The sequence below is a fragment of the Capricornis sumatraensis genome, chromosome 9 (assembly GCF_032405125.1).
Source record: "Capricornis sumatraensis isolate serow.1 chromosome 9, serow.2, whole genome shotgun sequence".
NCBI lineage: Eukaryota > Metazoa > Chordata > Mammalia > Artiodactyla > Bovidae > Capricornis > Capricornis sumatraensis.
In genome coordinates, this window is record NC_091077.1 from 8,407,902 (window position 1) to 8,421,961 (window position 14,060).

The 14,060-nt window shown below is 49.2% G+C and overlaps 1 protein-coding gene across 5 annotated transcripts in view; it reads left to right on the top strand.

The window, feature by feature from the left end:
- Window positions 1–14,060, top strand: part of EPS15L1 (epidermal growth factor receptor pathway substrate 15 like 1) — a 106,905-nt gene that overhangs the window by 30,931 nt on the left and 61,914 nt on the right. For all 5 annotated transcript variants that reach the window (XM_068981383.1, XM_068981385.1, XM_068981384.1 and 2 more), the window contains exons 7-9: window positions 6,128–6,253; window positions 10,090–10,149; window positions 13,651–13,884. In XM_068981383.1, the coding sequence (XP_068837484.1) occupies window positions 6,128–6,253; window positions 10,090–10,149; window positions 13,651–13,884 (420 nt within the window). The remainder of the gene's footprint in view (window positions 1–6,127; window positions 6,254–10,089; window positions 10,150–13,650; window positions 13,885–14,060) is intronic.

Here is a 14,060-nt window from a genome sequence, read left to right on the forward strand (position 1 = left end):
GAGAAACAGGTGTATAACAAGCTCAGCGCGGTGCGCCCTGATGGCCTAGAGGGTTGGGAGCAGGTGGGGCAGGCGGAGGCTTAAGAGGGAGGGGATATATGTATACTTATGGCAGAAACCAATACCACATTGTAAAGCAATTATCCTCCAATTAAAAGTAAATTAAAAAAAAGACGCCTCCCAGCCCCAGGTGGTTTTGTCCTTTAAAGGGTTGGAAGGGTTCAAGGAGGGAACCCGGGGAGAGGTCTGTGCAGGGACAGGGCGGGGAGGCCTCAGCTGACCCAGGGGCAAGGAGTTGGCTCTGTGATAAGTCAGGCACTTGGCCAACCGAGATCATAGTTCCGAAGGACTTCTTTCTGTGTAGTCCACTTGCAGGGCATCTACTTTGAAGAGCTTCTGCTTCATTGTGAAAGACGGTCCATTTCAGCCCCTTTCCAGCAGGGGCTGTGTTGAGTCCTCAAGAGAGGAGCTGGTGGCCGAGGAGCCTGTGAGGCCTTGAAGAGGGGAGTCGGGGAAGGAGTGGTGCTGTAATGGGGCAGAGAGCTTCGAGTCCCTTCAGAGATCAGTGACCAGTGTTAGCGATCTTTTCTGTCGTGAAGGTCCCCGGGCTTCCTGAAGCCAGAGCTGGCAAGTCTGGCAGATCTGCAGAGAGTTCCGCGCTCCCGGCAGACGCAGGGAGGGAGGTGGGCTTCTCAGTGCTGACGGCGACTCCGCGCACAGTGTCTGCTTGTGTTCTGACTGCAGTTTCTTTCTTTTGAATTGCTGTAAAATACACATCCCGCATTCACTGACTTGCGCGCAGGCGTGCTCAGTCGTATCCGACTGTGCGACCCCATGGACTGTGGCCCGCCAGGCTCCTCTGTCCACGGGGTTATCCTGTCAGGAAGACGGGAGTGGGCCCCCATTTCCTCCTCCAGGGGATCTTCCCGACCCAGGGATGGAACCCGAGTCTCCTGTGCCTCCTGCACCGGCAGGTGGCCCCTTCACCACTGAGCTACCTGGGAAGCCCCGATTCACGGTCTTAGCTGGTTTTAAAGCTGAAATACAGCTGATGTGCAGCATAGTTAGTTTCAGTCTCAGTGTCGGGTCGGTGTTGACAGCGATTTGGCACTTGCATGTGTTGGTGAGCTGGTCACCATGGTGAGCCCAGGAAGCCTCTGTCTGCATGTAAAGTCACTACAGTGTCGCTGTATTCCTGTGCTATGTGTTGCGTCCCCTGGCTCATGTGTTTCGTGCCTTGACGTGTGCACGCTTTAATTCCTTTCCGCTGTTTGCCCAGCCTTCCACCCCTGCCCCTCCGGGAACCACCCGTTTCTTCTTTGTGTCTAAGAGGGTTTTCATTCTGTTTTGTTTCTTAGACTCCACGTGTAAGTGAGGTCATGTGGTATTTCTTTTTTTCTGTCTGCTTTCATCTGGCACGAAGCCCTCTAGATCCATCCATGTTGTCATGAATGGCAAGATTTCTTTTTTTTTGAATGAGTAATAATTCCATTGTGTATATGTATGTGTGTGTGTGTGTGTATACACACCACATCTTTAAAAGAAAAGATTTTCTTAATTGCTGCCTGTGCTGGGTCTTCACTGCTGCACGGGCTTTGCTCTCGTTGCGCCGAGTGGAGGCTCACCCTCTAGTTGCGGGGTGCAGGCCTCTCACCGTGGTGGCTTTGTGTTGGGAGTATGAGCTCTGGGGCACACGGGCCTCAGTCGCGGCCGCATGTGGACTCAGTAGTTGCGGCTCCTGGGCTCAAGAGTACAGGCACAGTAGCTGTGCAGGCACGTGTGCAGTGTGTGGGGTCTTCTGGATCAGAGATCGGACCCGTGTCTTCTGCGTTGACAAGCAGACTGCTCACCACTGAGCCCCCAGGGAAGCCCCCGCCACATTTTCTTTCCAGTCTTCTATCGATGGACACTTGGGTTGCTTCCGTGTCTTGGCTATTGTAAACAATGCTGTAGTGGACATAGGGATCATGCCTTTTCCAGTTAGGGCTTTCATTTTCTCTGGAGAAATACCCAGAAGTGGAATTGCTGGATTGTATGATTGTTCTAATTTGTTGAGGAACTTCCATACTGTTTCCGATCGTGGCTGGGCCATTTTATGATCCTGCCAGCCGTGCACAAAGTTGTTTCCACACTCACACGAACATCTGTTGTTCGTTGTCTTTCTGTCAGTAGCCATTCTGACAGGTGTGAGGTGATACCCCCTGGTGGCTTTGATCTGCATTTCCCTGATGATGACATTGAGCGTCTTTTCATGTGGCTGCCGGCCACCTGTAATACTTGTTTGGAAACATGTCTGTTCAGATCCTCTGCCCGTTGTTTGATCGGGTTGTTTGGTTTTTGGTACTGAGTTGAATGAGTTCTCTGTATGTTTTTAGATATTAACCCCTTATCAGGTAAACCATTTCCAAATCTCTTACTCCATTCATAGGCTACCTTTCATCTCTAATTGTATTGATTTTAGTCTTCCCCTTTTTTCCTTGGTGATTCTGGATAATGATTTGTCAATTTTGTTTATCTTCTCAGAGAACCAGCTTTTAGTTTTGCTGATCTTTGCTATTGTTTCCTCCATTTCTTTTTCGTTTATTTCTGCTCTGATCTTTATGATTTTTTTCCTTCTGGTAGCTTTGGGCTCTTTTGTTCTTTTCCCCGTTGCTTTAGGTGTGAGGTAACGCTGTCTGTTTGATGTTCTTGTTTCTCGAGGTGGAGTTGTATTGCCCTAGGCTTCCCTGTAGGGCTGGTTTTGCTGCTCCCCATAGGTTTTGGGTCATCGTGTTTTCTTTGCCACTTTTTTTTAGGTCTTTTTAAAATTTCCTCCTTGACTTCTTCAGTAACCTGTTGGTTATTTAGAAGCATATTGTTTAATCTCCACGTGTTTGTGTTTTTTACATTTTTTTCCCCTAGATTTCCCTAATTATCTAGGCTTATAGTGTTCTAGTCAGAAAAGATGCTTGATACAACTTCAGTTTTCTTAAATTTACCAAGGCTTGATTTGTGACCCAAGATGTGATCTATCTTGGAGAATGTTCCATGTGGCATTTGAGAAGAAAGTGTATTCTTCTGCGTTTGGATAAATATCCTGAAGATATCAATTAGGTCTGTCTGGCCTAATGTGTCATTTAAGGCTTGTGTTTTCTTATTCATTTTCTCTGTGGATAATCTGTCCTTTGGTGTAAGTGGGGGTGTTAAAGTCACCCTCCGTTATGGTGTTACTGTTGCTTTCCCTTTTTAGGTCTGTTAGTGTTTGCCTTATGTATTTGGCTTCCCTGGTGGCTCAGTGGTAGAGAATCCGCCTGCAATGCAGGAGACGTAGGTTTGATCCCTGGATCAGAAGGATCCCCTGGAGAAGAAAATGGCAAGCCACTCTAGTATTCTTGCCTAGAGAATTCCATGGACTGAGGACCCTGGTGGGCTACAGTCCATAGGGTCACAAAGAGCTGGACACGACTGAAGCGACTGAGCACACTCCTATGTTGGTTGCATCAGTATTTACAATTGTTAGGTCTTCTTTCTGGATCGATCCCATGATCATTATGTAGTGTCCTTATCTCTTGTAATATTGTTTATTTTAAGGTCTGTTTTGTCTGATAATGAGAATTACTGCTCTGGCTTTGTTTTGATTTCCATTTGCATGGAATATCTTTCCCCATCCTCTCATTTTCAGACTATATGTGTCTCTAGGTCTGAAGCGGGTCTCTTGCAGACAGCATATATATGGGTCTTGTTTTTGTATCCATTCAGCCAGTTGGTGTCTTTGGTTGGAGTGTTTAATCAGTTTACATTTTAAGTAATTACTGATATGTGTGTTCCTATTAGCATTTTATTATTTTAGGTTTGTTTTTGTAGGACTTTTCCTTCTCTTGTGTTTCCTGCTTATAGAAGTCCCTTCAGCTTTGTTGTAAAGCTTATTTGGTGCTACTGAATTGCTTTCCTTCTGCTTGCCATTAAAGCTTTTGATCTCTCTGTCAGTTTTGAATGAGATCCTTTCTGGGTAGAGTAATCTTGGTTGTAGATTTTCCCCTTTCATTTACCTAAAGTGTATCCTGCCACACCCTTCTGGCCTGCAGAGTTTCTCCTTAAAGATCAGCTGTTAATCATATGGGGTTTCCCAAAGCAGCAAGTATATTACCTACTGCTTTTCATATTTCTTTTGTGTCTAGTTTGTTAGTTTGATTAATAAAGGTCTCAGTGTGTTTCTCCTTGGGTTTATCCTGTATGGGACTCTCTGTGTTTCTTGGATTTGATGGACTTTCTTATTCCTTTCCTATGTTGGGGAAGCTTTCAACTATAATCTTTCCAAAATTTTTCTCTTCACACTTTTTTTTTTCTCTTCTTCTAGGACCTCTTTAATTTGAATATTGGTGCATTTGATAGTGCTTCCGAGGTCTCTGAGACTGTCCTCAGTTTTTTTCATTGTTTTTTTCTTTATTCTGCTCTTTAGCAGTTATATCCACCATTCTGAGGTGGAATTTTCACCATTCCACCTCACTTATCCAGTCTTCTGCCTCAGTTATTCTGCTATTGATTCCTTCTAGAGTATCTTTAATTTCAGTAATTGTGGTGTTCATCACTGTTTGCTTTTTCTTCATCTCTTCTAGGTCCTTGTTAAGTGTGTTAAATGATTCTTGCGTTTTCCCCATTCTGTTTTTGAGACTTGGGATCATCTTTGCTAACGTTACTCTGAATTCTTTTTCAGGTAGTTTACCTATTTCCTTTGATTTGGTCGTGTGAGTTTTCACCTCATCCCTTCATTTGCACAGTATTTCTCACCTTTTCGTTTTGTCTAGCTTGCTGCGTTTGAGGTCTCCTCTCCTGCGGTGAGAGGGTCATAGTTCCTCTCAGGTCTGGTCTCTGCCCTCGGCGGTGAGGCTGGTCCAGTGGCCTGTGTAGGCTTCGCGTCGGCAGGGGCTTGTGCGTGTGTTCTGGTGGGAGGGGGTGACAGGGCTGTGTGAGTGTGTTTTGGGGCGTCTGGGGGAAGCCTGTCTGCTGATGAGTGGGTTTGTGTTCTTGCCTTGGTCCTTATTTGGGTGAGGCACCCTGCGCTGGGTGCTCCCGACAGTTGGGAGGTGCTGGGTCGAGTCTGTGTGCTCCTTTCCGGCGGTCAGGGCCTCCTGCCCGCACTCAGCTGTTCTCTGCAAGACCTTCCGCATGTGAAGATGCGCTCCTGATGCGTCTGTGGAGAGAGGTGCTCCACTCCCGTCTGCTCCTGCTCTCTCTTGTCTCTCTGCCTTCTTGTTTTGCTGATGGTTTTCTGTGCTGTGCAGAAGCTTTTAATTGGGTTCCATTTCTTTCTTTTTGCTTTTGTTTGCTTTAGGAGACAGATCCTAAGAAATATCGCCACGATTTGTATCAAAGAGTGTTGTGCCTATGTTTTCTTTTAGGGGTCTTCTGGTCTTACACTTAGGTCTTTAATCCACTTTGAGCATATTTTTGTATGTGGTGCAAGACAACGTTCTGGTTTCATTCTTTCACATGTAGCTGCCCAGTTTCCCCAGGACCACTTACTGAATGCACTGTCGTTTCTCCAGTGTATGTTTCTGCCTCATTTGTCTTAGATTAACTGAGCATAAGTGTATGGCTTTATTTCTGGGCTCCCTGTTGTGTTCCTTTGATCTTTGGGTCTGTTTTTGAACCAGTAGGATACTGTTTTGATGACTGTAGCTCTGTAGTATAGTCTGAGTTTAGGGAGCTTGATATTTCCAGCTCTGCCTTTTTTCTTGAGACTCTTTTGGCTATTTGAAGTCTTTTGCATTTCCATACAAATTTTAAAATTACTTGTTCTCATTCTGTGAGAAATGCCATTGATATTTTGATAGGGTTGAGTCCCTGGATTGCCTTGGGTTGCTTCTGTGGTTGTTTAGTCACCAGGTCACGTCCGACTCTTGTGACTCCATGACCTTGTAGTCTGCCAGGCTCCTCTCCCCCCTGCTGACCTTGGCCACCATATCCGTAGTCACTCGAGGCCCGTGTCCTTCTGCCTAGACTTTACTTTGGAAGTGCAGGGAGACTGTCCTATGCTCTTAGGTGAGCCCAGTGCTGGATCCTTGCCCACTGTCAGTCAGCTTCAAGGTCAGGGCTCATTCTGGACACTCATACTTTCCCCTCACTCAGGCTGTTTCTTTCCAACTAGGTAGAAGAAAAGGCAAAATTTGATGGAATTTTTGAAAGCCTCTTACCTGTCAATGGTTTGCTGTCTGGAGACAAAGTCAAGCCAGTCCTCATGAACTCAAAGCTGCCTCTTGATGTCCTGGGGAGGGTAAGTGGTTCTCTCACCCAGGGCACTACTGCTGAATCTGGTTGGTATGCCACCCCGCCACCTCCCCCGACACCGCAAGGGCTACGGCACAGCCGTGCACCATCAGTTTTCACAGGAGCTGCCGTGGATGGAGTAGTCACTGCATGTGGGCTGGTTCAGGGCCTCACGGGGTGTAGCTTACAGAGGCTCCCCAGCACGCATGGGGTGGCAACCTCAAAGGTGCTCTCGCTGCCCAGGGCTGAGGACAGGCCAAGCTGGACTTGAACCCAGAACTCTAGGGCAAGAGTATGGTCATGTATGTCTGTATTTCCTTTCGATTTTTTTTTTCCTTCCTGTGAACCTAAGGTAAAGGTACTTTCAGTTCTGCTGCAAGTTTAGATAAAATTTTATGCATTCTCCACCCCACCCTCCCACCCCTCCCCCCCGCTTTATTTTAAAGCCTCAGTTTTGTTCCTATTAAACACAAGTATTTAAAATTTTATTTTTTGGCCGCACTGCACGGCATGCGGGATCTTCATCCCCCAACCAGGGATCAGGCCTGTGCCCTTGCAGTGGAAGCACGGAATCTTAGCCACCGGATCACCAGGGAAGTCCCTGCAAGTTCTTTTAGACGCAGCTCTCTAAACCTGACTGTTTTCCTTCTGAGACTTGGTTATGGCCCCTCACGTCTGCCCTGTGCACATAGCCCAGTTCTGCGGTAGCTGTCTCTGTGCCACTCTGGATCGAGGGGGATGGATGTTGTCCTCTGGATGGAACTGCTGACGTGGCAGGTGCAGACCTAGAGCAGGAGGACAGAGCAAGGTCCCTGCTGCCCTAGGCCACAGCTGTGGGTCAGGCTCGTGACATTTGGGAGAACCGTGCGGAAAGGGGCAGATTCCTGCCCACGTGGATTCACCTAGTAACGTCCCTGTTTGAGTCGCACGTTTGCAGATTCTGGCCCCTTTTCATAGCACCCAGATAAGACTTTGTTTGGAAATGAGGCCACTAAGAATAAGGGGATCTCACAGATCCCTTTGTCTTCTTGGTTGTGGTGTGGTGTAGATGGAGACCTGTGAGGGGGACCCACAGTGATCACCAGTGGTCTTTGTCGGGCAGGATGGGGTGATCTGCTCCTGCACAGGGTGTGCCTTTATTTGGCAGTTCTTCAAAGTACCTGACCATTGGCTGCGATGGTGTTGTAAAGCCAGGTCATGCACAGGGCAAGGAGATGGACAGAGTGGGGTGTGCCTTATTAGGAGGGGAGCCACAGCTTGGGAGGGCGGGGCTGCAGACCTTCTACCCTGGCACCAGGTTTTCTCCACAGGGGTCACTTCTCGGCTCTTCTGTCGTTCTCTCCCTCCTTCCAAACACCAACCCACATGTGCACCCGTTTCCCCGTGTTATGCACGCCTCCAGGCCCACACACCTACACGTCCGTGCGTGCGTGCCTGCATGTCCACGCACCCATCCATCTATGCATGTGCACATCGGTGCACTCAGGCATCCGTCCATGCATCTCTGCACGCTCATTCATCTGTGCACCCCTGCAGCCCACACATTGGGTATCCATTTAGTCATTTGGAACCTTTTTTTGGAGTCTGCTTTGCACCAGCCTTGTGCTGAGCACTGGGAAGAGGGGGATAGAATTATTAATAGGCTTCCCTAGTGGCTCAGACAGTAAAGCGTCTGCCTACAATGTGGGAGACCTGGGTTCGATCCCTGGGTTGGGAAGATGCTCTGGAGAAGGAAATGGCCACCCACTCCAGTACTCTTGCCTGGAAAATCCCATGGACGGAGGAGCCTTAGGCTACAATCTGTGGGGTCGCAAAGAGTCGGACACGACTGAGCGACTTCACCTCACCTCACCTCACACTCCTGGAGGTCAAATAAGTAAGTAATAGTTAAGATCCTAGTATTTATTTATTGAGGGCTTAGTATGTGCCAGATGCTGTTCTAGGGCTTTGTAGGAATGAAGTCCCTGAGTAACTTGCTACTACTTTGTTATGGATAGTGTTATGGATGGTGTCACTTTCGTTTTCTTTTTTTTTTTTGGAGATACAGCACGTGGATCTTCCCTGAGTGGGTCTTGAACCAGTGCCCCCTTCACTGGGAGCACAGAGTCTTAACCACAGGCCCGCCAGGGAAGTCCTCCATTTTCCGTATGAGGAGATGGGATCCTTGAGAATGGGCAGTCAGTTGCTCAGGGTTTCATGGAGAAGGGAATGAGGTCCTGGTGGTCCCAGAGCCCTCGCTTTTCCCTGGTGCTCCCCGACCCCACCATTGCCTCCTTGATAATCACAGTTCTCCTTAGTGGGGACAGTAGTAGAAGGGGCGGTACCTGACCCGTCTGAGCGGGGGGGTTCAGGGCAGGCAGGGAAGACTGCCTAGAGGAGATGCCCCTGGGTTGTAGCCTCCAGAGGGATGGAACAGGGCCTGATGATGGGTTGAGAAGGCCGGGTGTGCGATGGCACGCGCAGAGGCCACCCAGCATGCCGAGGAGGGCTGGCGTTCTCACCAGGCAGTTCCACCCACGGGGGATGGTGAGTGGTGTCTGGAGACATTCTTGGTTGTCCCACCTGGGTTGGGTGCTATTGATAGCAGGTGGGCAGAGGCCAGGGATGCTGCTCAGTATCCTTCCCATGTACAGGGTGGCCTCCACAGAGGTGATCTGGCCCCAAACATCAGTGGTGCCAGGGTGGGGTAGGACCGTGGGGCCAGGAACGCCTGTATGTGCTGTATTTTGGGGAATGCTGCTCTTTCTGAGCTGCTACTTCCTTAGCTGAGACCATGGACGTTAAGCACTCAGCCCAGTGCCAGACACTTAAAAGGGCATCCATGTGCTTGAGGGGACTGTGGACAGTCTGAGGGTCCTAGAGGTCCAGGTGGAGTCCCAGGAGGATGGGCTGGGGTGTGGAGCCCAGCTAAGGGCACAGGGCTCCCAGTGCCAGGCGGATCAGCAGGGTCTGAATGCTGTCAGTAGGGTGAGAGTGCATTCGAGGGCAGGTCCTGAGGTTACCCTGGGGACGGGACTGGAGGCAGGGAGGCCAGCTGAGGCTCTGGCCTCTGTGGAGTGATGGAGTGGCCCAGGCCAAGGACGCAGCAGCAGGAGAAGAGGAGGGCCCGCACATGACAAGCAGCCCTGGGCTGAAGCAGCTAGAGGTTGACTGGGGGCCAGGTACCAGCATTCATAGCATTGTGGATGGACCCTGGCCCTTTGCCTGGCTCTGGGCACTGGTGTCTGAGTCAGGCCACCCCCCCTACTGGTCCTGGATGGCTCACCTGGGACAGGAAGCTTATGCCTTGATTGTACTTTGGAAACCCTAGCACACGGCATTTGATCCGTGCCTGCCTTGTCTTTCTGGATGCTAGGTTGACCTGGCATAATTTGTGGCCTCTTTGTCACCATCCACTGGTAGGGGAGAGGAGGCAAGATCCCATAGTCCTACTCAAGTGCATGCCTATGGCCCTCCCCAGCTGGGATGGGGATGGGTGGGAGGGAGGGTGTGTGCGAGTGTGCATGCACGTGCAGGGGGCGGGCTTGTGTTCAGAGCAACAACTGTACTAAAACCGAAGACTGAACACCAGATTAGACGTAATTATAACCATGGTCATCTGTTAGCGAAAATGACTGTCAGTATGGTGGAAAAGATCTGGAATTGGCAACACTTCATCGGATGATGGCTTTTCAGAGAACCTGAAGACTGGTTTTTAAATGCACTTTGATTTCCTTGTCTTAACCCGGGTGTGCAGTCAGAATGTGAGTTCTGGCGGGCATGCCTGCCACCACACAGGCCCTTCCTGCCTGCGGAAAGCCCAGGTACTGTCCCCCACTAAGCCTTGCTGCTCTTCCCTTGCAGGTCTGGGACCTCAGCGACATCGACAAGGACGGACACTTGGACAGAGATGAGTTTGCGGTGGTAGGTCCCTGCTGAGACCCTTTTCCCCACCCTCCTGAGGATGGAAACGTGCCACTCGTGTGGGGATTTCTGAACTTTTTTCTTTCTTTTTTATTGGACTGTAGCTGCTTTGCAACATTGTGCTAGTCTCTGCTGTACAGTGAAGTGAAGCAGCTATATGTGCACATACACTCCCTCCCTCCCATCCGGGATTTTCTTTTCTTGTTTGTTTCTTTATTTATTTGGCCATGCCTTACGGCATGTGGGATCTTTGTTTCCCCACCAAGGATGGAACCTGTGTCCTCTGCATTGGAAAATCATAGTCTTTAACTGCTGGGCCGCCAAGAAATTCCTCTTGTTTAATTTTTTTAAGAATGTTTATTTTGACATAATTTGGGTTTAATTTGACAGAATTCTTTTGAATCTTCACTCAGATTCCCAGTGTTGCCATTTTACTACAATGACTGTCTCTCTCCTTCCCTCTCTTCCACTCCTTGTCCCCCTCTGTCCTCTCATTTGCATATGAAGGTATACAGGCATATATACACACACATTAATTTTTCCTTTGAACCATTTTAGAGTCTCAGACATGGGCCTTTTCATCCTGAAATACTTCAGTGTGTCTATCCCCAAGCCAGAGGATTCTCTTAAGTTACCACCGTCTAATTCAAGATCAGGAAATTGGCACTGACATTGTGTAATTTATTGTACTATCTGTTACTATAGGTTATATCAGATATGTTTTGTATGTATACACACATATATATTACGTGTATTATTTTATTAATTTGCTGTCTGATTTAAGGATATCATTCACATTTTGCCAGTTGTTCCCCAAAATGTCCTTTATAGTGAAGGAGACTCCAGCCTCCTGTGTCTGTAGTCCTGTTTCTTGTAATCTAGGTCAGCTCCTGCATCTGTCTTCCTGTCTCATGGTTGTGTGGGCATTTTTAAGGCCAGCAGTTGGTAGAGCGTCCCTTGGTGAGGGGTTGTCTGCTGCTGCCTCGTGATGATCCGGGGCATGTGCTTCTGTGGGGCAGGTCCCCACTGGGTGATGCTTTTTCTCCCTAGTGGTTTGTAGAGCGTCCCTTGGTGAGGGGTTGTCTGCTGCTGCCTCGTGATGATCCGGGGCATGTGCTTCTGTGGGGCAGGTCCCCACTGGGTGATGCTTTTTCTCCCCAGGGCGCAGGACGTCGCTAGGACGTGTGATGTCTTATTACACGTCTTCTGCCGTGATCGAGGTCAGGTGGAGGCTTCGGGATTCTCTCCGCAGTTACTGTTTTCCTTTGTGCTTGGTCTTCCGTGAGAGACGACGCGTGGAGGCTGAACACCCTAAACCCGCGCACCTCTCCCCTCCTAGCTGTTGCATCCTCCCAGGAGTCTCACCTGGATCAGTCAGGTTTCTGATAGTTGCCTTTTGAGGATTTCCTGGCTCTGTCGTTCCTTGTACATTTTCTAGCTTGCCCTCTACTGTAAGGGATTTGTTCACATCACAGTGGACTTAGGGATGTGTCTCCTGTTCTCTGTTCCGTGGTTGAGAGTCCTTTACTCGCATGATTTATTTTGCCCAGTGGGAGCTCCTTGCAGCCCAACTCCTTTGTCGTTTGGTCACATTGTATCCGTCTTTGAGCATTTGCTTACTTTTGGCGTGATGTGATGTCCCCGGCTCTTGCTGTGTACCCCTTCTCTCAGCTCCATTATCAGCCACTGCTCTGGGACCCCCAGTTGCTTACAGTGGACAAGGGTGTTGGAGACCACGGTCTGGGCTCTGGAGTGCTCAGTGGTCCCTGGGATGCCACTGCTTCCTCTGGCCCTTTCAGCAGACAGAGCCGGGAAGCAGGGGTCTGTGCAGACACGACCACCCAGCGTCCCGACGCTTCCGTGTTGGCTTCTGTCCATGCCAGGTCCCCGCACTCCTGCCCTCTTCTCCTTTAGCAGCAGCGCTAGATCTCTGTAGTTGGGGGCTCAGGTCCCACGGGCTGTCTTCCTGTGCAGCTGCCCTTCCTCCACACCCCTGTAGCTCCCCACCCACTTCTCCCAGCTGCCTGCTGGGCTGACTTTGCCGGGCCCCCATGTCCCCACCCTGGGCCCATGTCATTCCGTCCCCTCTTTTTCTTTTTCCTTTCCCACCTCCTCATTCGCATCGTTGATCTTTCTCTCCGTTTTATGACATTTATTCACTCATTACATTAAATGTCAAACAAAAATAGAATAAAGTAGCCCCTTATAGTTAAGGATAATGCTTTAATAAATAGTAATTAAGTTCAGGGCTTCCCTGGTGGCTCAGACGGTAAAGAATCTGCCTATAAGGGAGACCTGAGTTTGATCCCTGGGTTGGGAAGGTCCCCTAGAGGAGGGCATGGCAACCCACTCCAGTATTCTTGCCTGGAGAAGCCCCATGGACAGAGGAGCCTGGTGGGCTACAGTCCATGGGGTTGCAAAGAGTTGGACAAATTGAGCAACTAAAAAGCACACACATGATTAACTTCAGCAAAAAAAAAAAAAAAAAAAATTACTGAATAATCTGGGAATTCCTAAGTAACAGGAAAACAATGAAATACAACAATATCCATCTTCTGTTCTAGGAATTTTAAATGTATTTAAGATGAAATTTTATAATATACAAATGAATGAAAGCTTATTGCTATCTTACTATACTGTGGTATAAAGCCTTTGACAATTTAAACTTCTAGATTAAATTTAAACATTTTCGAAGAAAATTATGAATTTCTCATGTGATTCCGTTCATACTTCCTTACACCCCACACTACTCAGTTGTGTTTTTTCCCCCAGCACACATCAACTTCTCCGAGCATTTCCCGTGTTTCTCTGTCATCCTATTCTTTTCACTGGCTGTCCACTATTATTTTTTAATTTTTGGTAAAATACACGTAACAGAATTTATCATCGTAGCCGTTTTTAGGTTTGGGGGTTTGATACACTCCTGTGGCTGTGCACCCATCACTGCCGTCCGTCGTCAGAGCTTTCTGACCTGGCAGAGCTAAAGCCCTGTCCCCATTAAGCGCTAGTACCCAAGCCCCTCATGCTTTATTTTTATATTTCTTTTCTTTCAAATAGATTTGACTGCCCCAGGTCTTAGTTGTGGCATGCAGGACTTAGTTCTCTGACCAGGTCCCTGCACTCCTGCCCTCTTCTCCTTTAGCAGCAGCGCTAGATCTCGGCGTAGTTGGGGGCTCCTAGGTCCCATGGGCCTAAGACCACAGGCCTTAGGTCCCATCGAACCCAGGCCCCCAGCAATGGGATCATGGCGTTTTTAACCACCGGACCACCAGGAAAGTCCCTCTTTTTGTACTTACTTCAGTGTTGTGTGATTGAATGAACGTCTTGGAAAATCACGCATTGGTGGCATAGCTCATCAGAAAAGGTTTATTTTCACTCATTCCGTTTGAAGCAGCCTCAGAAAGAGCCGTCTTCGTGGCATGCCTGAGCCAGTGAAGAGCTGCCCTCCGCCTGCCCTGGCGCTGGGCCTCACCCCCCAGATGCCTTCTTTTGTCCTTGCAGGCCATGCACTTGGTGTACCGAGCCCTCGAGAAGGAGCCCGTGCCCTCCGTCCTGCCCCCGTCCCTCATCCCGCCCTCCAAGAGGAAGAAAACAATGTTCCCGGGGGCCGTGCCCGTCCTGCCCGCCAGCCCCCCACCGAAAGACAGCCTGCGCTCCACGCCTTCCCACGGCAGCGTCAGCAGCCTCAACAGCACCGGAAGCTTGTCTCCCAAGCACAGCATCAAGCAAGCACAGGTACAGCGCCCTCTGCGTGCTGCCCAGGCCTCGCAGCGGCTGTTGGCACTGCTGCGTAGAGTCCCAGTAAGAGTTTGCTCGGGAGTGAGTCATTTGTGACCCAAGAAGGGTAAAGTCTGGGATTAAGTCACATCTTTATAGCACATGTCTTAGGCCATCTGGCTGCTGTGACAGTG